The sequence below is a fragment of the Fistularia commersonii genome, chromosome 1, assembly GCF_037954325.1.
Source record: "Fistularia commersonii isolate RoL2024-O1a breed Wild chromosome 1, RoL_Fcom_v1.0, whole genome shotgun sequence".
Taxonomy (NCBI): domain Eukaryota; kingdom Metazoa; phylum Chordata; class Actinopteri; order Syngnathiformes; family Fistulariidae; genus Fistularia; species Fistularia commersonii.
Window position 1 is genome coordinate 6,924,145 of NC_141284.1, and position 22,886 is coordinate 6,947,030.

The 22,886-nt window shown below is 43.8% G+C and overlaps 1 protein-coding gene across 1 annotated transcript in view; it reads right to left on the bottom strand.

Annotated features, from left to right (window-relative positions):
* Positions 1-22,886, bottom strand: part of szt2 (SZT2 subunit of KICSTOR complex) — a 154,546-nt gene that overhangs the window by 122,759 nt on the left and 8,901 nt on the right. The window contains exons 5-23 of the mRNA XM_086146303.1: positions 19,999-20,127; positions 19,343-19,505; positions 14,653-14,759; positions 14,323-14,533; positions 13,698-13,868; positions 11,007-11,238; positions 10,750-10,879; positions 9,775-9,920; positions 9,455-9,607; positions 9,253-9,367; positions 8,273-8,478; positions 5,802-6,038; positions 5,612-5,690; positions 5,406-5,494; positions 4,774-4,942; positions 4,078-4,195; positions 2,764-2,874; positions 860-1,063; positions 697-794 (exon numbers count right to left, since the gene is read on the bottom strand). Of these exons, the coding sequence (XP_086002429.1) occupies positions 697-794; positions 860-1,063; positions 2,764-2,874; positions 4,078-4,195; positions 4,774-4,942; positions 5,406-5,494; positions 5,612-5,690; positions 5,802-6,038; positions 8,273-8,478; positions 9,253-9,367; positions 9,455-9,607; positions 9,775-9,920; positions 10,750-10,879; positions 11,007-11,238; positions 13,698-13,868; positions 14,323-14,533; positions 14,653-14,759; positions 19,343-19,505; positions 19,999-20,127 (2,868 nt within the window). The remainder of the gene's footprint in view (positions 1-696; positions 795-859; positions 1,064-2,763; positions 2,875-4,077; positions 4,196-4,773; positions 4,943-5,405; positions 5,495-5,611; positions 5,691-5,801; positions 6,039-8,272; positions 8,479-9,252; positions 9,368-9,454; positions 9,608-9,774; positions 9,921-10,749; positions 10,880-11,006; positions 11,239-13,697; positions 13,869-14,322; positions 14,534-14,652; positions 14,760-19,342; positions 19,506-19,998; positions 20,128-22,886) is intronic.

Consider the following 22,886-nt stretch of genomic DNA (forward strand, 5'->3'; position numbering starts at 1 on the left):
TAGGTTCCTAAAACCATTTAACCTCCAACTCAAAGACAGTGTCTTTTTACAGTTCTATAGCAACTATATGGTTTAGGTTGTTTGTGATTAGTAGAAATCATAAATCACATCCATTGCCAATATGTTAAAAACAGCAAATTTCTTGTGACTTGGGACAAAATGGACACAACCAGCAAGAAATGGATCAACAAAGAGAAGGGGTTCAAGTTCTTCTGGCCTGCTACGCCAGAGAGGGATTGGCAGGGGAACAGAAACATTTTCAGCAAGTACGATGTTGGCTAACAGCAATGGTGGATTCACAGTGCACAGGTGAAAATAAAAACGCTTAAACCCGTTTGATAGTTCATGGTAATTATTCCCACCATGCATGGACATGAATGCCGTGGCAATTTCAGTCTCCTTGTTGTCAGTATTGTCTTTGTTTTCTCGCCGGTGGTTTACTTTTGAGCGTGGGGCTTAAAGTTCCTGTCACAGCTGCTTGCGTCACGTCGGTTCCTACTATGGTTGCTTATTACCAGTGGGAAGGCAAAGATAAAAGGTTTCCCCAGAGTAAGGTATTTCCTAGAACCCAATTCGAGCTGGATAGTTCTTAGTACTGCTCTGTATAGAAACAGCTTTTGACAAACCATCGCCCCAGCCTAATGTGGTAATGTACACAACATTTTGTCACATTCATTTTTGAAATTACCGGATTACCTGTAATGTGCTGGTGGATCCCATGACCTCTTTGCTGCTGCCAGTAGTGTGGAAAGACGTCACTGTATCGTGTCTGTCAGGAGGCTTCACAAACTCTTCTGAAAAGCACAGGAAGGAGTTAGAGGAGATTGCCAATTGGGTCAAAATACAATGAAGGATTTACCTTTAATCACAGGTAAAGAGAAAGGAGGAGCGTGGCCATCACGCTCCCGCTCTAGGACATTGTGCATGAAAGCGATGTGGTCGTTGCCAACCAATGGGATCTCCCGGTCGCTGAGTTCGTGCTCCAGGCTACTGTGGAAGAGGCTGAGCAGCAGCTCATTGGGCAGGCAGGGGGAGCCGAGGACATGCTCCTCACTCTCCACTTCTGTGGAATGAAGATAAAGAAATACCAGCCCTGACAGTGGGTTTTGATTGTTTGTTTATTTTTCCATTTAACATTTCTCATCGCTCTTCCAGTGGCAAACTCGCTTTCAGGGCCAGACACCTGTCGACATGGTGATCAGGGGCACCTTCAACTTGCTTATGAGGAATAGACGACTATGTCGCCAATCCAAGTCAAAGAGCTGGTGTTTTAGTTGGGCTTATTTCAAATCATGAAGCTCAGTCCCAAGTTTGCTGTGGAGATGTGGATCTAATGAAGAATGCCTATATACTGGTCTGGCTCCCACAAATGTACTACAAAGGTTGATGTAAAAAGGGTTGAAACATGAAAGTTAATGACAGCAGTTCTCACACTGGATTTTTTTTAAGTTAGCCACTGTACACAAGGACCTGAATTTCCTGACACAAATGATGTTTTAACACAGTCGACAGTTTTATAAGAGGGTACAACTCACAGAATGATCGGTTTAACTATAATTTTTTTTTTTTTTTTTTTTTTTGAAGATGGAGACGAAGGAGCTTCTCATATTTATGGATGGTAGCCAAGCCTTTAACAATCCATCCAGATTGTTCCATAAATAAAGCTGTGCTCTCATCGGGTCACTGGAGGAGAGAATGTGTCTGGGTGTTCTGCCCCAGCTGCTTTACAAATTTGACTGCGCAGGATGTTATTTGTATGGCGTCTTTATTGAGTCAAGGAGCCACTTGTTTGCCTAATTTCACGACGGATACCTCCAGTCACAACCTTTTTTTTTCTTTTTGCCTTCCTCTGCCCTGTCGTTCGCTTCGGAACCCATTAGTAATTATTAATTACACAGGAAGCTTTTCTTTTCTCCTTTTAAAGACACAGTCCTTCCTGCCATGTCACTCTATTCAGGACCCGGAATAGAGAGTCCATGTCTCGAAAGACTCTTAAATCAAACCAGCTTAGCAAAATCAAAATTGTGTGTGCGGTGGATTGCCACCAGGAAGCCCTGCCTCCTAGTGGAGGAGAATCCTTTTGGCCTTTTGTTAGAAGACTCTCACTCTTTCATTTGTGACCCACAATTATATTATTGGGTCTTTATTGGGAAAAGGAGCAATGGATTGGAAGAGTTTGTTGAAGACTTTATGGCAGACACAAACAAGTGGGAACTATATATGGCCCGTGGTGATTGATTGCTTTTTTTTTAAATAAAGTTTTTTGAATGGAACCACGTAATGTATTAAGTCGTGACTTATTATCTCTCTTTTTCGCATTCAGGGTCTGCAATTTCTCCTCGGTCTGCTCAAGTGAATTCACATGTGACCACAGCTCCTCTTCCTGTCATAATTATAAATCAACAGATGGGCACAACAGATGGTTTACGCATACAAGTCGAGGTATTTTTTGACATTTTCTTCGGTCTAGTTCCGCCATTGAGGAGAACTGCCTTAATGTGGATATTTTTTAAATACACATTCTATTTACATATTGAATATAATCGGCTGACAAGCAGGGTACGGGACAAAATTATTTTTCCGAAAGACTGCAAGAAGTGCTTAAGATAAGCTGGTATTATGGAAAAGAACAAAATTGTAATATCTGAAATAAAATTAAAAAAAGAGAATCGAGTGACCTTTTTTTTGGTAACATTTGGACTGTTTGACCACACTTTGCAAGTAATTTTCTTGATTATATTCCAGAGGGTGTTTTGCGTATACCTGTGCTGAAAGTGTGGAAGAAGAGCTCCACCTGTTGGCATTTCAGCAGCAGCTGAATTAGGTCGAACTGGAAGGGAACCATGTGAATGTTCTCGGTACAAGAGGAGTCTCCTGAAAAAGAGGGGAAGCATGTGTGTGACATATGAACAGGAGTAATTATAATACGGGAGCATTTATACTAAAAATGTGCAGAAACATGTGAAAAGTGTAGATCACACACACGCACACACACTCACACACACTCACACACCCTCACACACCCTCACACACCCTCACACACCCTCACACACCCTCACACACACACACACACACCATACTTTACTTTTTCATTTCCACTTATTTTCATTCTAGATATTATTCAAAGTCAATGTATCTCAAATCCTCCCCTCGAGCTTTCGCATTGAATGTCTAACACAGTGGTTCTTAACCTTGTTGGAGGTACTGAACCCCACCTGTTTTACATGCCCATTCACCGAACCCTTCTTTATTGGATCGAGGATCGTTTCGTTGATGGGTACAAAGAACAGGCAGAGTAGCCTTTTCATCGAATCTGGCTCCCTTCACCTTGAATTCAGCAAGCGCTATGTTCTTGTAGTTCCCATCTCCATGCAGCTTAAGGAAGCCTTCCCTTAGTTTTGCCGGTGCTGGACTAGAATTGCACATCTTGTCTTTGCAAATCATGCAGTTAGGACATCGATTCCAATCACATTCCGTCATACATGTGAATCCGTATTGTACGTATTCTTCCGACCGCTTTCTTTTTTTGCCCGACATAATTAGTATGAAGGGATTAAAATATTAAGAAAGAAATCACGACGTACCATCACGACAGTCACAAGTTACTACAACTGAGCGCGCCAAAATCCCTGCAGCACGGATAGGCCAAGCCTATCCACTGGCTGCGTGATCACCTGCAGCCAGTGATGTCATCACCAATGTGTGTCTTGACCTCCGCCGAACCCCTGAGACTGACTCACCGAACCCCTGGGGTTCGATCGAACCCAGGTTAAGAACCACTGGTCTAACAGAATGCTATGGGTTGAATGAGTGCAAGAGATTCAACACAAAAAGCATCCACAGGAACTTCAATTCTAGGTAATTTTACATTCCAAAATGGAAGGATTTGAAAATAAAGTGAAAGCCTTTTTTAAACTAAAACTATATTTCAACCAATTTCATTGGAAATTCAACCCAATGAGGGAGAACATCTATTCTTTGTTACCCAGGAAACAAGGTATTGACATTATAGTATTGAACTTAGCTCCCAGACAATGTTTAACTTTTCAGCATTGATTGTAGTAGCAGCTCTGTTACCTCTCACTTCCTTAAGTCCACCGGGTAGTGAGAAGACCTGGTCCATGTTCTGACACAGCTGACTCAGGTACTCAAAGGTCATCATGGTGGACATACAGGCCAGGTCCCTTGGGAAGATCTGAAGAAGCACATTCTGACACCGTGAGAGCCATTCATGCCAAGAACCCCGTGTTGGCAACCAAACACACAGAAAATAACTTGTAAGAAAAAGTTAGTGAAAGAACGCAATATGATGTATCAACAGTACTTCTCAGCGCATCCATGTTTCATTCAAAATGGCATTGGACAAACTTTACACCTGTGATAAATACATTTGGTAAATAAAGTAAATAAATAGCCACATCCCCGCATATAGCCCTGTCATTTGTGCACTGAACTGCCTGAAATCATGAAAATAAAGGAAGGGGTGGTTGCTGTTGTTTTTCTTGTTCTAAAGAGGCATCCAGACGAAAATCCATACAAAACTAACCTGTCATTGTTATCCTTTTGTTTGAAATCCAGACAGGACCGACTACTTCTAATCACAAAATAGTATTTAAATTTTTCCAAAACATCCCAGCTCTTGTAATTTGTATTCAATTTTTTTAAAGCTCTAAATGTTAAGTGAGAATGAGTAGCCTGGGCAACTCATTTTAATGATTTACGATAAACCACACATAATAGTAAAATTAGAATAAAAAAGGGGTGTGTACGCACCGCTTGCGGAATCTCTTGGTACTTAAGCCCCTGTAGGTAGCGGTGCATCTCAGTGCAGTTTGCCACCGTGCCGCTCTGCGGCTCCACCCAGCACTCGGTCACCAGGTGCAGCTCGGTGTCCAAGTCCACAGCCTCCACTTCTGTGTCGTTGTCGTCATCAGTGGAGAAGCTGCAATTCCATGAAAACAGAAAAAAAAGAGTGAAAATAAAATGGCTTCAGTAAAGAATAATGTTGTGGTTCGATAAGAAAGAAGTGAACTATAATATTTTGATAAGGCCACTCCAATGGCTTACACCTGTCAAAAAACACCACAGCCAAAAAAAGAGTGGATAAGACTTAAGAAAGACAGGAATTAAAAGAAATATCAAAAAATGATGGCAAACCGCAAAAGAGGGAGAGGTCGTGTAGTGTGCCCTCAGCTTAAGAGAGGATGAGTTGAATGGTTTCTAAATAGTAGCTGTTTCCAGCATACTACAGGTACAAAAGGCCAAAAAATTACTACATTGGAATAATGACATGAAAAAATTAAAGGAAAAAAAGGACAGAAACAGAGGGAACGCATCTTTTTACTGTACTTGAAGGGCAGAGGAGGAAGGAATAGAGAAAGTAACGTGCTGAATCTCTGCCTCACCTGTCTTTAGTGGAGGTGGAGTGCGGAGGGAACAGGATATACTGTACAATGCAGGAGTGACTCTCTCTGTCCGTGTCCGTTAGCACACCCTTGCGAAAAGAACGGGGAGTTATAACAAAGACAAAGGACACACGAGGCATAATGGAGCTGATGATATGCTCCATATTCCAAAAACTGTCATGAATAAAACATTTCTTGCCGTCTACCTTCATTGGGAGTTCAATCACCATGTTGACAATGCCTTCTCCGCTTGCAGCAAAATGAAAGCCCTCTGAAGAACGGATCCTAAACACACAAACACAAAGATTCAACCCCCTCACCCCCCGATAATATTTAACACAATAATAGGTATGTCACAGGTATCTTTGCAGCTGGACACTTTACTGTCCAACTCACTCAGAAAGCATGGACAGGATGTGAGACACCGCCTGCATGGGGACGGCGGGGCCCTGGCTGCTTTGCACCGCCCACACCCAGCGCTGGTGTAGGAAGTAGCGAGAGAGGGATGCCAGGGTGGACGAAGCAGTACGATTGGCCGCCATGCTGAGGGGCACGGTACTGTTGGAAGGTTGCGGAAAGTTCTCCATGTTGAAAATGAAAGGGGTGCTGAAGTCCAGCGGCAGCTTCTCATACCTAAAGAGAAGGCGGACACGCAGAATTTAACAAATACAAAACGACTTTGTTCCAACTTCCACGGGTAAGTAAACACAGTATCCCTGGAAAGAAAGGGGAAGATTCAAATCAGTTTTGGGGTCAGTGATTAAGTATCTTTGCAGTATGATAAAAGGAACATTTTTAGCACTTCTGAAAAATATATTCAGTATTCATGAAATATTTTCATTTCTTCTTTTCCTTTCGGCTTTTCTTTTCAGCTGTCACTTCAGCGGATCAACGTCCTCCATCTAACCCTATTCACTGTATCCTCTTGTCTCATAACAACTAACGACATGTCCTCTTTCACTAAGTCCATAAATCTAATCTTTAGTCTTTCTCTAGACCTCCTCCCTGACCTCCTTCCTTTTCTGACCTTCTCTCCAAAACATCTAACAGATGCTGTCCCTTTGACAGACTCATTCCTTATTCCATCCCTCTTCATCACAAAGAGAGCCTCAACATCGTCATCTCTGCTACCACCTGCTCTGCTTCCTGTCTTTTTGTCATTGCAACTGTTTCTAGCCCATACAGCATCGCTGGTCTCACCACAGTCTTGTACACCTTTCCTTTCATTCTGGACGATACTCTTCTATCACATAGTACCTCTGACACTTTTCTCCATCCATTCCAACCTGCTTGAACCCGTCTCTTCATCTCTTTTCCACAATCTCCATTGCTCTGGACTGTTGACCCCAAATACCTGAAACCTGAAACTTCTTGATCTCCACTCACTGTAGCCCCCCCCATTCCACCCGGGTTCCTCTCATTCACACACATATAGTCTGTCTTGCTGCGACTAACTTTCATTCCTTTCCTTTCCTGAGCATACAACCACCTCTCTAGATTTTACTCAACCTGTTTTCTGCTCTCACTACAGATCACAATGTCATCTGCAAACATCATGGTCCATGGAGGTTCCTGTATAGCCTCATCTGTCAGCATGTCCATCACCACTGCAAAAAAGAAGGAAATCGGACCTAATCCCTGATGGAGTTCAATCAGCGCCTTGAACTTCTGTTACCCCCACAGCACACTGTCTCACAGCTAGCATACATGTCCTGCACCAGTCTAATATACTTCTCTACCACTCCAGAGTTCCTCATACAGTACCAGAGCTCCACTCTTGACACCCTGTCATATGCTTCTTCTAGGTGTACAAAAACACAATGCAGCTCAATCTGGCCTCTGTATTTCTTTATTCGCATTCTCAAAGCAAATACTGCATCTATAATACTCTTTCTAGACATGGGGCCATACTGCTGTTCACAAATGCTGACTTCTGCTCTCAGCCTAGTTTCTACTACTCTTTCCCATAACTTCATTGTATGGCTCATCAACTTTATCCCTCTATGGTTGCCACATTTCTGCACATCCCCCTTATTCTTAAAAATGGGCACCATCGCACTTCGTCTCCATTCTTCTACCATCTTCTCACTCCTAAGCGTCTAGCCTTAATACCTTTCCACCTACTCTGCTGGACACACAGTATATCCACCATTCTTCTCTGCATCATGTCGACTAACTCTCTACCTTTTCCGGTCATAGTCCCAATATTCAAAGTCCCTACTCTCAGTCCCAGGCTCTTTCTTCTCTATGCTTCCGAACACGCCTTCCTCCTCTCCTTCTTTGACCTACAGTAGCCCAGTTTCCATTGGTTCTATGTAGGTCATCAGAACCAATGGTGATTTTTGTTAACCCGGTCCTCGACCGATCCAGTATGATCTGGTTATTATGATTGATTCGCATGTTTGGTTTTGGCAAAAGTTTTACGCCGGATGCCCTTCCTGACGCAACCCTCTGCATTTATCCAGGCTCTGGACTGGCTCGGGGTGACATTGCTCCGTGCACACCCAATGCTGGCTCAAGGAGACACCGGCCAGTGCCACCCCGAGGCTGCATTGGTTTCTTAAAGTAAATGAGACTGTCAAATCAACAGTTCATTACTAAAGTGTGACTAGCCAGGCACTGCTGTTGTAAAAGAATATTTATTTTACTATTTCTAATTTAGTCATTGTCTGAACTGCTTGTCAACCACAGCAGTCACTGGGGCAAAAGATAGTGTTTAACCTGAACCTGTCAAAGAGACCAGATGACCCCCTGGCAAATTCTTTTGTTGGCGTTCATTTGGCAGCCTGTCTTATGTCACCCTTGATCTTTGGCAACAGCCTTCATGCTTTCAATTAATTGTGTTGACTGAAAATTTCACGACTGACCTTATGAGCAGCTTCTCCAGGGGTTTATTGAGCACAACCACACAGGGCCTGTCGGACAGCGCCGGCTTGGGGGAGACGATGGAGGGGGACTTGGTGGGTGATGGGTGCCCAACAATCTTTCTTTTTGTCTTTGGTGTGGCCTCCTTATTCTGAACGCGATGGGGGAAGCGAAGCTTGAGAATCTGCTCACGGAGTTCATCAACAATCTGGCGAAGTCATAACACAGATCATTTCTTTCCTCTACAGAATCTTTGTTTACGTGTTGCCAATATCCAATCAATTGATGGATGCCCTCTTAGCGCAAGACAAATTATATGAGCAAGACATCTGAAAGTTAAATAAAAAATGATGCTTAAATTAAAAAACGAGAATAATTTAACGACAGGTGGCCCAATCTGGCTTCACAAAGTGTTTATTTATAATGTATAATAATGTCTTGATATGTGTTAATAAATTTTAATTCTTCTTTTTTTCCTTTTGGCTTTTCCCTTGAGGGGTCGCCACAGCGAATCAACCTCCTCCATGTAACCCTATTCTCTGTATCCTCCTCTCTCACACCAACTACCTTCATATCCTCTCTCACTACGTCCATAAATCTTCTCTTTGATCTTCTTCAAGACCTCCTCCCTGGCAGCTCCAATTCCAGAATCCATCTACCAATATATTCACTATCCCCTTGGGAGTGACCAGGATGGATAGTCATTCCTGATCCTATCCATCCTGGTCACTCCCAAAGAGAACCTTAGCATCTTCATCTCTGCAACCTCTTGCTCTGCCTCCATGTTATTAACTGACAATAATGATGATTTTTTTTAAACGCATTTTTATGAGATCTTGTGAAGCTTATTACAGAACAGACATATACCTAATGCAAACAGTGTATTTTTTTTATTTGACACCAGGTGAGGTACTGGCAAGGATTGTATAACTAATACAAAACCACACTCTCATCTGATAAAAGTATTTTTGACTCTTAGTACCTTGTTTCTTACGTGGGCAGGTGTCCCAATTGGGAAACCAAGACGCAGCACCATGCAGGGTGTCTTGGAAATGAGACGGACCAGGTAGAAGGAGGTTGGAGGCTGATCAGCCAACCTGCAGACAGTTAAAAAAAAACTTTGAGCCAGGACTCAAGGTTGTTATTCGCCAAAGACCAGTCTGGAAAGTACATAAGAGTCTAACCTGTAGATGAGCTTGACATAAGAGTAGCCCTCCACCAAGACAAAGCTGCTCCAGTCCCTCAGCAGAGACGTGAGAGCAGAGTGGGAGATGCGGCACTGAATGGTGCTGTATCGTCCGTTGTTTCCGGCCGTGTGAAGATGCTTGGGTACTGGCCTGCAGGGGTGCGTGATGACCAAATTGGAAGCATCAATATGGCAGCGAACCAGATAAAACACTATTCATTTGTATTTCTAAATAAGTGAGTACCAGATCTCTAAAGAAATATTTACTCTATCATAGTTCCTGTTTTTAAGAGGTAATTTCAAAAGAAAGCTTCTCACATGTCATGTTCAAGGATGATAGCAATACGATGCATGTGCAGCCATCTCTGCCAGAAGTTGGCATCCATGGAAAGAATCGGCTTCCAATAGGAGGCAAACTGAGACTGAAATGAGTCTTTGGAGCCACTGTGCTGAAGAGAAAGAACCTAGAATAACAAAGAATGTGGTTGAAAAATGTGCAGTTCACTTAGAGTTAGGTGTAGGTTATTTTGTGCAGCCATAGCAGAGGGCCATATTGTAATTAACTCTTGGCCATCTTAAGGACTCTTGACAGCAATGTAAGCCACTGTTAGCGTCTGTAAAAGAGCACAAACCTCACTCAGAGCCGTATGTGGTTAACACCTCTTTACTTTGTAGAGCCGAAAGCAATGTTTTGATGAGTTAATATGTAAATTACCATCTATTTGAAGCATTAATGTTAAATAGAATTAGCACCATACTTATCCCTGTAAACAGTGTTTCAGAATCTGTTTTCTATTTGCAAACAGGAGTGACATTCAATTTGCCTCAGTTAGCATTTGTTTGCTTTGGGTGTGAGTGTTGGGTCATGTCTGTGTATTGGAATAGCTGTGATTTAGTTGCTAATTTCCAAAGCAGAGGCATGTTTTTTTGTCTGTTTTTTTTTTTCTTTTTCAAAATAAACCCTGTTCAAAGTTTAACAGAGGCATCTAAATTAATAAACCATATTGACAGTGACGTGCGGTGAGGTTCATGGTTGGTGAGGCACTGACATCATCACGTCTCTTCTTCATATTTGAATGGTAAATGTGATTTTTTTTTTGCGATTTTGAAAAAAAAAACTAAAAATGGTGAAGCTATGTGGAAAATAACTTTATAGTACAAATCCCTGAATAAATATAACCATGTGATTTATTTTTTTCATTTTGCATTTTTTTCTTTCCGTGATGAAAGGTGAGGCCCGGCCTCCCCTGCCTCTACTGGCTGCAAGTCACTGCATATTATAAAGATATTTACCGGTGTGGTGGAGCCTGGAGGTATGTAGAACAAAGGAACTCCATTTTTTGTGCTTTCAGGAATTGTGTAATTCTCAGGAATTGAATTGAAGGACTGGAGATGCACGAGCATCTGATCAGTCTGGTTGATGCTGGAGAGACAGGGGGACATAAAGTTATGTGTTTAAGAACTCAGAACCCATTGAGTATAGATGTCACAGATCATTTAACATTATATCACACTCTACTGATTCTATCGTTGGGTCTGCAAAGTAATACCTCTGCAGGGTGTTCCAGAAGCGACGGATGACAGAGGTGCGATATGGGCTGGTGATGGGTTTCCTCTGGGTGCAGCTAATGTCGTGCAGGATGTCATAGCTCCCTTCCATTGTAACCTCCACTCTAGTAGTTCGCTTGGAAGGATCCAGCGGCCAGGGGGCCACCGCCAGGTACTCGATGTGCATGTTGTGTTTCCACAGCAGCACCAGCTTGACCTCCAGCTGAGTTCCGCCTTAACACAATCCAAAAAGAAACCAGCTGGCTGGTCAGGAACAGAACAGACAGAAGCAACACACTATTCCGGAGATATACCAGGCCTCTCAAGAGGCGCTGGACTGTTTTTTATTCTGGAGTTGCCCTCGATGAAAGGCGCCGGGCAGATGTGGCCATATTGATTGCCCTCCGTCTCGGCGCCTGCACGTTGGGGTTCAACCCGGTGGAAGAGAGGGTAGCCTCCCTCCGCCTTCAGGTGGGGGGACGGGTTCTGACTGTCGTTTGTGGCTATGCAGCGAACAACAGTTCAGTTTACCCACCCTTCTTGGGGTCCCTAGAGGGGCTGCTAGAGAGCGCTCCTACCGGGGACTCCCTTATTATACTGGGAGACTTCAATGCTCACGAAGGCAACGACAGTGCGACATGGAAGGGCATAGTTTTGAAGATCCCCCCCCATCTGAACTCAAGCGGTATTTTGTTATTGGACTTCTGTGCTTGTCACCGATTGTCCATAACAAACACCCTATTCAGGCATAAAGGTGTCCACATGTGCACTTGGCACCAACACACCATAGGCCACAAATCCTAGAACCCGCTGGTGGACTCCAGCAGCGAGGGATGCCGTCACACTGAAGAAGGAGCCCTATTGGGCCTTTTGGCCTGTGCGGCTCTAGAGAGAGCTGACAGGTACCAGGAGGCCAAGCGCCATGTGGTTTTGTTGGTTGCCGAGGCAAAAACTCGAGCCTGGGAGGGGTTCGGGGAGACCATGGAGAACAACTTCAAGTGAGTGTCGAGGAGATTCCGCCCCACCATCCGGTGGCTCGGGGGGGGGGAGCAGTGCTCCGTCAACACTGTGTACAGTGGGAGCGGAACGCTGCTGACCTCAACTCAATAAGTTGTAGATCGGTGCCAGGAATACTTCTGAGATCTTCCGAGGCCGAACGCCTTCCAATGAGGAAGCAGAGCCAGGGGACTCAGGAGCAGAAGCAGTCAAAAAGCTCTTCAGTAGCGGGGCCCTGAGCATGGATGAGGTCCATTCTAGGTTCCTCAAGGCTCTGGGATGCTGTTGGGCTGTCCTGGATGACACACCACTGCCACATTGTGTAGATGTGAGGGACAGTGCCACTGGACTGCCAGACCGGGGTGATGAGCCCCCTTTTTTGAACAAGGGGGATCAGAGGGTGTGCTCCAACTACAGAGGCATCACACTCATCAGCCTCCCTGGTAAGGTCTATTCAGCAGTGCTGGAGAAGAGGGTCCGTCGGGTCGTTGAACATTGGATGCAGGAGGAGCAGGGTGGTTAACGTCCTGGTCGTGGAACAGTGGACCAGCTCTATACACTCGGCAGAGTCCTCAAGGGGGCATGGGAGTTTGCCCAACCAGTCTATATGTGTTATGTGGATCTGGAGAAGGTATTCGACCATGTCATGTGGTAAAATCCTGTAAGGGTTGCTCTGGGAGTACGGGGTACCAAACTCCGTCATACAGGCTGTTTGGTCCCTGTATGATCGGTGTCGGAGTGAAGTCGGTATTGCCGGTTGTAAGACGGACCCGTTTCCGTTGAGAGTTGGAATCCGCCAGGGCTGCCCTTTGTCACAGGTTCCAGTCATAACTTTTATGGACAGAATTTCTAGGCACGGCCAGGGCATCGAGGGGATCCGGTTTGGCGGCCGCAGGATCGAGTCTCTGCTTTTTGCAGATGATGTGGTTCTGTTGGCTTCGTCAAGCCATGATCTCCAGCTCTCACTGGAGTGGTTTGCGGCCGAGTGTGAAGCGGCCAGGATGAGGATCAGCACCTCCCAATCCGAAATCACGGTGCTCAACCAGGAACTGGTGGAATGCTCACACTAGGTCAGGGAAGAAGTCCTGCCCCAAGTGGAGGAGTTCAAGTATCTCGGGGTATTGTTCACGGGTGAGGGAAGGATGGAGCGGGAGATCGACAAGCAGATTGGTGAGGCGTCTGCAGTGATGCGGACTCTGTACCGGTCTGTCAGGGTGAAGAGGGTCAATTTACCAGCTGATCTACGTTCCCACGTAAACCTATGGTCATGAGCTGTGGGCAGTGACTGAAAGAACGAGATTGCGAATACAAGTGGTCAAAATTAGTTTCCACCGAAGGGTGGCCACACTCTCCTTTAGAGATAGGGTCAGAAGTTTGGTCATCTGGGAAGAGCTTGGAGTACAGCCGCTATTTGTTCGCATAGAGAGGAGTCAGAAGAGGTGGCTCCGGCATGAGGTCAGACTGCGTCCTGGACGCCTCCCGGTATCTGTGTGAAGACACCGGGGAAGACCTACGACACGCTGGAGAGACTATGTCTCCAGGCTGGCCTGGGAACACCTTTGGGTCCCCCTAGAGGAGCTGAACCATATGAAGGGGAGAGGGAGGTCTGGGCCTCACCTGCTCCAACTGCTGCCCCCGTGATCTGACTCCGGATATGCGGGGGAAAATGTATGTATGGATGGATGGATGGGATTTACCTTTGGTGAGACTGATCTCTCTGATCGTGTAGCCCTCTCTGAGTCGCACGGACACCACACTGATCAAATGGGCGTGGACTTCCTTCTCAGTGTGTTTCTTCCTCCTCATCACCAAAGCGGGGTTCCCACTGGCCGACACCAAGTGCTCATTGAAAAGCTTGTGCTGGGAAACTGCCGAATGATAAAGTGGTAACAGACAGATGATAAAATTGGAGAGGTGTTGCAGAAAGTACAATACGAACAGGATGCTCTGGAACTGCTTGAGAGTGAGTTTAAGCTGAATGTTGCAAATGCGCAAACCACTTCTAGATGTAATTAAAATCAAAGTCTATATTTGTATCGAAGGAAAGGCTCACATAGAATCCAACCTTCAAGTTCAAAAGTAAAAAATTATCCTCAGCGGTCATGAGCGGCCATTTCCAATTGTGCCAATGTATACTAATCATTAACATTTGTGTATTAGAAAATGTGCTGAAATTTAAAATTTTGATTGAATTGGCTGGCATCATGTATATCTTCTTTGACAAAAAAGTTCAGAAGAAATTATTCCTTAATTGTCTTTTATGTCTCTGGTTCTGGTTCCACCGTGGATTTACATGGATATTTTTTCAGGACATTTCCTCACCACAGAAGTACTCAGAGTTCATAGATTCCGGCGTCTTGAGGAAAGAGTAGGTTAAGAAGGCCCTGTGGTATGCATTCATTTCTTGGCTCTTCAGATCTGGTTCTGGACAGCTGGGCAGGTAGGAGCCAAAGGTAGCTAATGAGATGAACTTCATGAGTTCTACGTTGGGGATGTAGCCAAAACTGCAGTCATAGGAGTAAGCACCTCCCACCTGAAGAGAGACAGGTGCAATGGAATTTGAAAGAACCCAATGCTTCACATGTTCTGGATCATGATTATTTAACCAGAGAGCACCTCTTGAACAGTCATTAATTTGGTGGTTTGGTTTACCTGCACAAAGGAACAGGCAATGGTTCCACTCCTGAGTTGATTCAGCAGCGTTTCACACACTGCCACATCAGGAACACTTGTCACTCCATCTGTAATTATTATTATACCTGAAACAGAAATTAGCTAAATTAAGGTTTGGATACTTTTTTCCTCATCACCAAGTGCAAGGGGAAAAAGTCCAGCTCCCCGACCCTTCTGAAAATCAGTCTGACTGACAGCAAATGGTAGTTCAGCCTCAGGCCAAATGTCGACGCGTATTTCGACAGCTTGATCAGATGTGCGTCGATGCGTTAGTGTTCTGTTCTGGCCAAAAGCGAAGACAAAAAAAAGGTTTCACGCTGGAGGACAAAGGAAATTGAAAGGGAACCGAATTTTGGACAAATGCCACTATTAATGCAACAAAATGTATAGACATAGTCGGCCAAATGGGATTTATTCATTTTCTTTCTTTCTAAGAAAGTCCTTGCTCTTGTACAAGCATAAAACTATTTTTGTTTTCTCTCTTTATGCTATTTGGTTCAAACCAGATGCTTGACACCTTTCGTGGCATCTAGTTCAGAAATGTTCAGGGATTGAAGAGTCAACTTCTGCATGTGGTTGTGTTCTTTGTCGCAGAGAAAACTTGGCCGCGCAGGTTTGTGCTGATAAACATGCAGTGCTTTCTAACAGCTTGTGGGAGGAGCTAAGGAGCTAATTGTTTCAGGGATGAACCATGCGGGACCTACACACATTCTTTGCCTAACGTGTGCTGCTATACCAAAGTACTTTCAGCTCTGTCAAGATGTTTATAGGTGCTTTCTCCACATCAACCGCCAAACGGATTACTGAGCAGTCCTAAAGTCACTTTATAGTGTGTGATTGTTTGGCAATATGAAGAGACCCTGGTTTCCTTGTTGTCTCCCAAAAGCTCATCTCACACACATCCAGAGGTCATTTCATGTCATTTACACATTTAGATACTTCCTTCAAATAAGGGTTAGTAATACTTTTCCTCTGTATTGGCATGCATTGATTGAATAAAGATTTCATCCAAAGCAGTGGCTGCACTTTTCCAAAATGCAACATTATTTCTGCCCTGGCTTAAATTCAAAAGTGCATGCAGTTGGTCTGGACAGAAGACGACATGCACTTGTATCATGCAGCGCCTCAAGAACGCTCCCATGGATAAAAATAGCTCCCAAATAGCCGGGCTGAACTTTACTAATGCAATATTGGAAAAATAGCATTCACATCAACTTTACTCTGAAACGTTTGCTTTTGTGACCATATCTGCCCAAGACATTACGCTGTTTTCAAACTCTTTTGCTTTTGTCTGTGTCATCTTATTTTAGGTTTTCTGGGGCGGCGTGGCTCAGGGGGTTAGAGAGGTTGTCCTTGGACCGAGCCAGTTCTCAGCCCCTCGTCTGTTATGAAAGCCCTGGTTTTCAAAAAGTTGTTTCTTTGTTTTTGGTCAGTTTGTAGCGTGGACCATCTTAAATGTCACTGGTAACCATTGGTCGGCAGATGTAACAGTGCTTCTTACGATTAGTGGTACGAGTGGTGGAGTGTGATTTAGTGGTGGGCCATTTCAGGGTTTCTACAGGTTTCTGCTAATCTAATTTAATGCCACTTTAAACAAATGTAATGCCCATGTCCAACTAAAGATAAATTTGTTTATAATGTCAATCATTTACATCTGTAATAAATTTTGCAGTAGCAGATATGTGCATATGTACATGACCTTCTGAGTGACAATGGGACTAAAGAAGCACATTGATTGAACTTTGTGAACAATCCTACAAGAGGTTGTTTGGTCTCTCCAATGTAGACACAATTCTCAGGGCAAGTGACAGCAGACACCACATTCTCTATCTTACAGTGGCGGGCCGTGCATTTCAAACCAAGGCCTTCAGTAGTGCTCCGAATCAATCCACCCCCTAATAATTAGTTTATGGCTTTAAAAAACATCTTATTATGCAGAAATGCAGTATAAAGAGAGATGCATCGCAGATAGATAACTCGTGTGGTGTTAAAATTCACCCGTGGGAGCGCATCATGTGACAACAAAGGGACGCCCAACTCTGTACTCTTTCACTGACAGCCATCGCGCATAATGGATCGCACACCGCGCGGCTTTGTCCAAGGCACAGCCCCATACCCTAAGTGCCCAAATTCCTAGAGTGTGAAAAACAAGTCCGGGTTTAGGAACTAAACCCGTCTGTTGAGGTGATGGTATAAAATGACCGTGCCTCCTAGGCTCGGGGCCAGAACCTGGCAGAGATGGTGAACAATCCTCTCGGGCTGACATTCAATCTGGCCCGGGATTTCTCGTAAGTATATTTTCTGACTTTGAATAAACCATTCTTGCTTGATCAGTTCCTGACCATTATGACATTTTTCCCTGAATGAAATCTGAACACACCGGGACAGCAAAGTCCGGTCCCATGGCGGGAGCCACAAAAACAGACAGTAGCCACTATAAATGCCTTTATAGCAAACAGTTGCAACATGTAAAAAACACCTTATAAACTTGCGGTATTACTTAGGAAAATAGCATTTTACACTCCAAAAACTCTGATAATTTGTAGACAAAATCCATCCTCCTTTCTTTCCTCAAAAAGAGTTCAATTATTCTGTCATATAGATTATCCGTGCGCTTCAGCTCCAAGCACTCCCAGCAATACAATTTTGAAGCGTACCTCAAAGCCTGTGAGCCAGGGATACCAGTTGTAGCTCGTGGCTTGAAAATGTCGGACAAATCCTTTTCCTGGTTGTGACAGGTTCACTAGCTTAGGAGTTGCCTGACCTGTCTTTACTATGTCCAGCTTTTCTTCAAAAAGAAAATGGCTTTAACAATATATTAGTAACTAAATCAATTTCTTCTCCTCCTGCAGCCATTGTGGGTTGACAATACCAATATTAAACAAGTACATTTCTGTACGCAGCTGGCTAGTACGCTTCTCCTTGCTAATACACTTATCCACTCTCTAACTATGCAATCAGAGGGTGTGAATACGCTGGCGTTGCTGTAGCCTGCTAGAAGGCTTTGATGTTGCCAACTCAAAATCTGATTGGTTTAAGCAACAGCGTCATCAACACTATGAGCAAAATATAATCAACGTTTGTGATTCAGATATTTTTTTTACGCCAGCAGAGAAGGTCTTGCAGGCCGACAGCCCACCACTGCTATCTTATGCCTGGGTGTTTTTGTTTCAGGGTGTTTGGGGTTTAAAATGTACTGGTATATGTTGTTTGATGAACACCCTTGGAGTTTCTCAGAAACACCAGCAACATATGATAAGATGATGTTATTTCATTTGTCGTCTTCTACCTGTTCTATGTTCCTGTGTCTGTTGGTTTATGATTTGGCAAAGTCCCAATAAGGTTAGCCACAACATCTCAGGACTTTCTGACAGTGTTGTACCTCGGTCATCTACTGTGGAAATCAGTTCTTTTCTAAAGTGTTGGGTAAATCCAAATGTTATAAAATATCTTTTTTGTTCTTTCCGCATGTGAAAGATTTAGCAATATCAGCGTCAGGAAACATTGCCTGAAACAGGTCAGAGACACTGTCGTTTAATGGATACAAGTGATGCTTCACTTCAGTGTTCAGACACCAGAGCACATCACCAAAGGTTGCTGGTCCTCCTGCCTGTCACTGCACTGCTGGAGCCAGTCACTGTTGCAGGGGCAGTGGTTGGAACAGCAGCAGCTGTTGTGTTGGTGACAGGAGCAGTTGCTTTGATGGTCTAAGCAAAAAAATCTGTCGGTCAACTGCTACCTTCCATTCACTGACTTACGACCTTCTGATTGCATGTGCGATTGATGTAACCACGTTGATGCCCATTGTCCAAGTTTATAAGTTTTGTTTTGCACATGTTAAAAATGCCTCACCCAGTTTTCTGCCGATGAACTTTAACCAGGCTCAGAATAGTCTTTCATCCATCCACTTTTGTTGAACATTACACTTTCCCAGTTTCCCAACACAACACTGTTCTCTGCTCTTTCGCCATCCTCAACATCTGGTGTTGTAACTTTGTGCACTGTCAGAACAGCAGTCGTAAACAATAGCCAATTGAAGGCCTCCGTCTTTCAATCATTTCCGATCATCGCACTACTCCACTCAAAATGTTTAAATGCTTTTAGAGCCTAATCAAAATAAATTTCAATGTTTTTTTCCATCATGTGTATTTGAATTGTACTACCTCTAGAAATGGATTTTAATGCTTTTTAATGCTATTGAAAGCTTATATTTTTTCAAAATCTGTTTAATGACTATTAATGCATTTATAATGACCTGTGAAAACCCTGCATTGATAATGGATATGAACTTGTCTCGTGGGCTGCGGGGAGTTTCGGGTGTCTGCTTTAGAATTTTAAGTACATTATGTTCACAGAATTTCTTCTTATCATTTGGATTCTTTGTATAGTTAACCTGCTTAACTTATATAATATAATAGGATTTAAACTACTTTTAGTTTGCATCAATGACCTTGGCAGTGAAATTAAACTTGCTTTATTATTTCATAACGAATCTTTAAGACAGGTAAAAGAGTCTGGAGCAAGAAGTTGGAACAGCTTTCAGGGGGCACTGGGAGTCAATCGCAAAGGAGCAAAAGAAAGTCAGATGTTGGGAAATCAGGGAAGGTGAATCTTAAACTGCAAGGGACTCAAAGTTCATAAACAAGATAACATCCTGACCCCATCCTACCTGCACTGGAGTTTGGGGGCAACAACTGAAGGGCCAAGATACCCTGGCGCACCATGCTGACCAGCCCCATGTCAGATGACACCATGGAGATCCCCTGCTTCCTGGGAGGTGGGTCATCTAGGACACTGCTGTAGATACCTGAGCTTTGGGCCAACTCTGTGGTCTAAAATGTGAAACACAAATTTGAATGTATCTATGTGCCATGTCCAACTCAATCGTCAGACAGATTCAAAATCACCACTATAGGAATGGGAGCACTAGTCGCATTCAGGCTTAACAAGTCAGCAATGGTGACTCAGCCTCCACTCCATCTGGTAGATAGATAATATAATTTCAAGGATGGGTAGAGAACCTGAGTTCTCTGACCTATCACAATCCCTTGTGGCTAACTGCAAATGTTGTCAAGGCCTATTTGAGGGATCTGCTAAAATGCTCCGAACCCCATACGCCATATCTAAAGCGTTTTCAAAGCAGGGATACAAAGCAGCAGTTGCAAAAACATACTGAATTTTAAAAGCAGAAGTCTCATGAAATAATTGATAAACCTGAGGAGGTTCACTGTAACATTACTTATGGGGGAAAAAAAATAACTATAAGATGGGTTATAATGGGTTCCATTTCAACTCATTTTATCCTTGTCACTACTATTTGTGTGTACTTGCCTGTTCATGCTGAAGATGCAGGACCTCTGCGATGTTGCTCTCCACCGCTCTGAGCTGCTGGTAGATGTGATGCAGGAACTCATCCAGGTCCATTCGATCCAGCTGGCAACCCTGCACCAAGACCTGCAAGGGACCAAGAGAGCCGTTAAGAGAACTGCTTGTGCGTGGAGCAGTTGGACAACGCTGCATTGGACATGTTGCAGCCTGGAAGACTTTAAAACCCACCAGAAAGTTTGAATTTTGCTTTTATACTATTGAGCAATCAACACAGGCTTCTCTGAGAGGCCTGTGATTTGTTACTAAGTTGATACAACTACTTGGCCAATTGATTTCCTCTCAGTCATTGAATAAATTGCCTTTATAACAGTACATTAGTAGCACTAATTAAATTTTAAGTAACAACATCTTGCGTTTTTGTTTTTTTTTTTTGTTCACTATTATGTACTCCCTTCCATGAGCTACCGCCTTACTGTGGTTTGCGCATCCCAGTGATCCTGGGAGCTACAGTGGGGCAAAAAAGTATTTAGACAGCCACCAATTGTGCAGGTTCTCCCACTTAAAAAGATGAGAGAGGCCTGTAATTTTCATCATGGGTACACTTCAACTTTGAGAGACAGAACGCGAAACAAAAATCCATAAAATCACATTATCTGATTTTTAAAGAATTTATTTGCAAATTAGGGTGGAAAATAAGTAGTCACCTACAAAGAAGGAAAATTTCTGTCTCAGACGTGTAGCTTCTTTTGTAAGAGCCGCCTTAATCCTCCACATGTTACCTGTATTAATGGCACCTGTCTGAACTGGTTATCAGAATAAAGGACACCTGTCCACAACCTCAAACAGTCACACTCCAAACTCCACTATGGCCAAGACCAAAGAGCTGTCAAAGAACACCAGAAACATAAATGTAGACCTGCACCAGGCTGGGAAGACTGAATCTGCAATAGGTAAGCAGCTTGGTGTGGAGAAATCAACTGTGGAAGCAATTATTAGAAAATGGAAGAAAAACCAGACCACTGATAATCTCCCTTGATCTGGGGCTCCATGCAAGATCTCACCCTGTGGGGTCAAAATGATCACAAGAACGGTGAGCAGAAATGCCAAAACCACATGGGGGGACCTTGTGAATGACCTGCAGAGAGCTGGGACCAAAGTAACAAAGGCTACCATCAGTAACACACTATGCTGCCAGGGACTCAAATCCTGCAGTGCCACACGTGTCCCCCTGCTTGTCCAGGCCCATCTGAAGTGTGCTAGAGAGCATTTGGATGATCCAGAAAATGTAGCCTCAGGGCGGCACGGGCAGGTGTCTCCCCGAGCCAACCTCGGGGGGACAAGGGGAAAGTATCTCCCTGAGCAGTTTCCAAGCCCAGATAAATGCAGAAGGTTGCATCAGGAAGGGCAACCGGCATAACACTTTTGCAAAAACCAAACATGTAAATCAATCATAATAACCAGATCATACCGGATCAGTCGAAGGCCGGGTTAACAAAGACCGCCATAGGTGTGAATGACCTACAGAGAACCAATGGAAACTGGGCTACTGTAGGTCAAAGACTAAGAGGAGGAAGGCGTGTTTGGAAGCAGAGAGACAAGAGGAAAGGGCAGAGTCTAGGACCGAGAGTAAGGTCTTTGAGTATTGGTACTATGACAGGAAAAGGAAGAGAGTTGGTCTACATGATGCAGAGAAGGAAAGTGGATACACTGTGTGTCCAGGAGACCAGGTGGAAAGGTATTAAGGCTGGAGGCTTAGAAGCAGGCTTTAAGTTGTACTATCATGGTACTGACAAGGAGAGAAATGGAGTATGAGTTATCTTGAAGGAGGAGTTTGTTAGAAACTGGAGGTAAAAAGAATGTCAGATAGACTTATGAGTCTGAAACTGGAAATTTAAGGTGTGACTCTCAATGTTATTAGTGGCCATGCCCCACAGGTGAGATGTGAGTTAGAAGAGAGGGAGAAGTTCTGGAATGAACTAGATGAAGTAATGCAGAATATCCCCAGAGATGAGAGCCTGGTAATTGGTGCACACTTCAATGGGCATGTTGGTGTAGGCAATAGAGGGGATGAAGAAGTGATGGGCAGATTTGGTATACAGGATAGGAGGTGGTATATTTTGCAAAAAGGTTGGAAATGGCTGTAGTGAACACTTTTTCCCAGAAAAGAAAGGAACATAGAGTAACTTTTAAGAGCGAAGGTTGGAGCATGCAGATAGACTACTTCTTGTGTAGACGAGGTAACCTGAAAGAGATCAGTGACTGCAAAGTGGTTGTATGTGAGAGTGCAGCCAGACAGCATAGGGTACTGGTTTGTAGCAGGACTCTGGTGACAAGGAAGATCAAGAGGACAAAGACAGAACAGAGGACAAAGTGGTGGAAGCTGAAAAGGGAGGAGTGTTGTATGGTTTCCAAGGTTGAGTTGAGAAAGGCTCTGGGTGAGCTTCCAGAAGATTGGACAACAACAGCTAGTGTTATAAGGGAGTCAGGTAGGAGAGTACTTTGTGTGTCATCTGGAAGGAAACTAGATAAGGAGACTTGGTGGTGGAATGAGGAAGTGCAGGAGTATATACAGAGAAAGCGGTTAGCAAAGAAGTGGGATACTGAGAGGACTGAAGAGAACAGACAGGAATACAGGGAGATACAATGTAAGGGAAAGATTGAGGTAGCAAAGGCAAAATAATGGGCGTACGATGACTTGTATGCTCGGTTGGAAAGTAAGGAGGGAGAAAATGATCTATACAGGGTGGCGGCACAGAAATAATCATGGAAAGGATGTACAACAGGATAAAGTTGATGAGCCATTAAATGAAGTTATGGGAAAGAGTAGTGTAAACTAGACTGATAGCAGAAGTCAGCATTTGTGAACAGCAGTATGTCCTCATGCC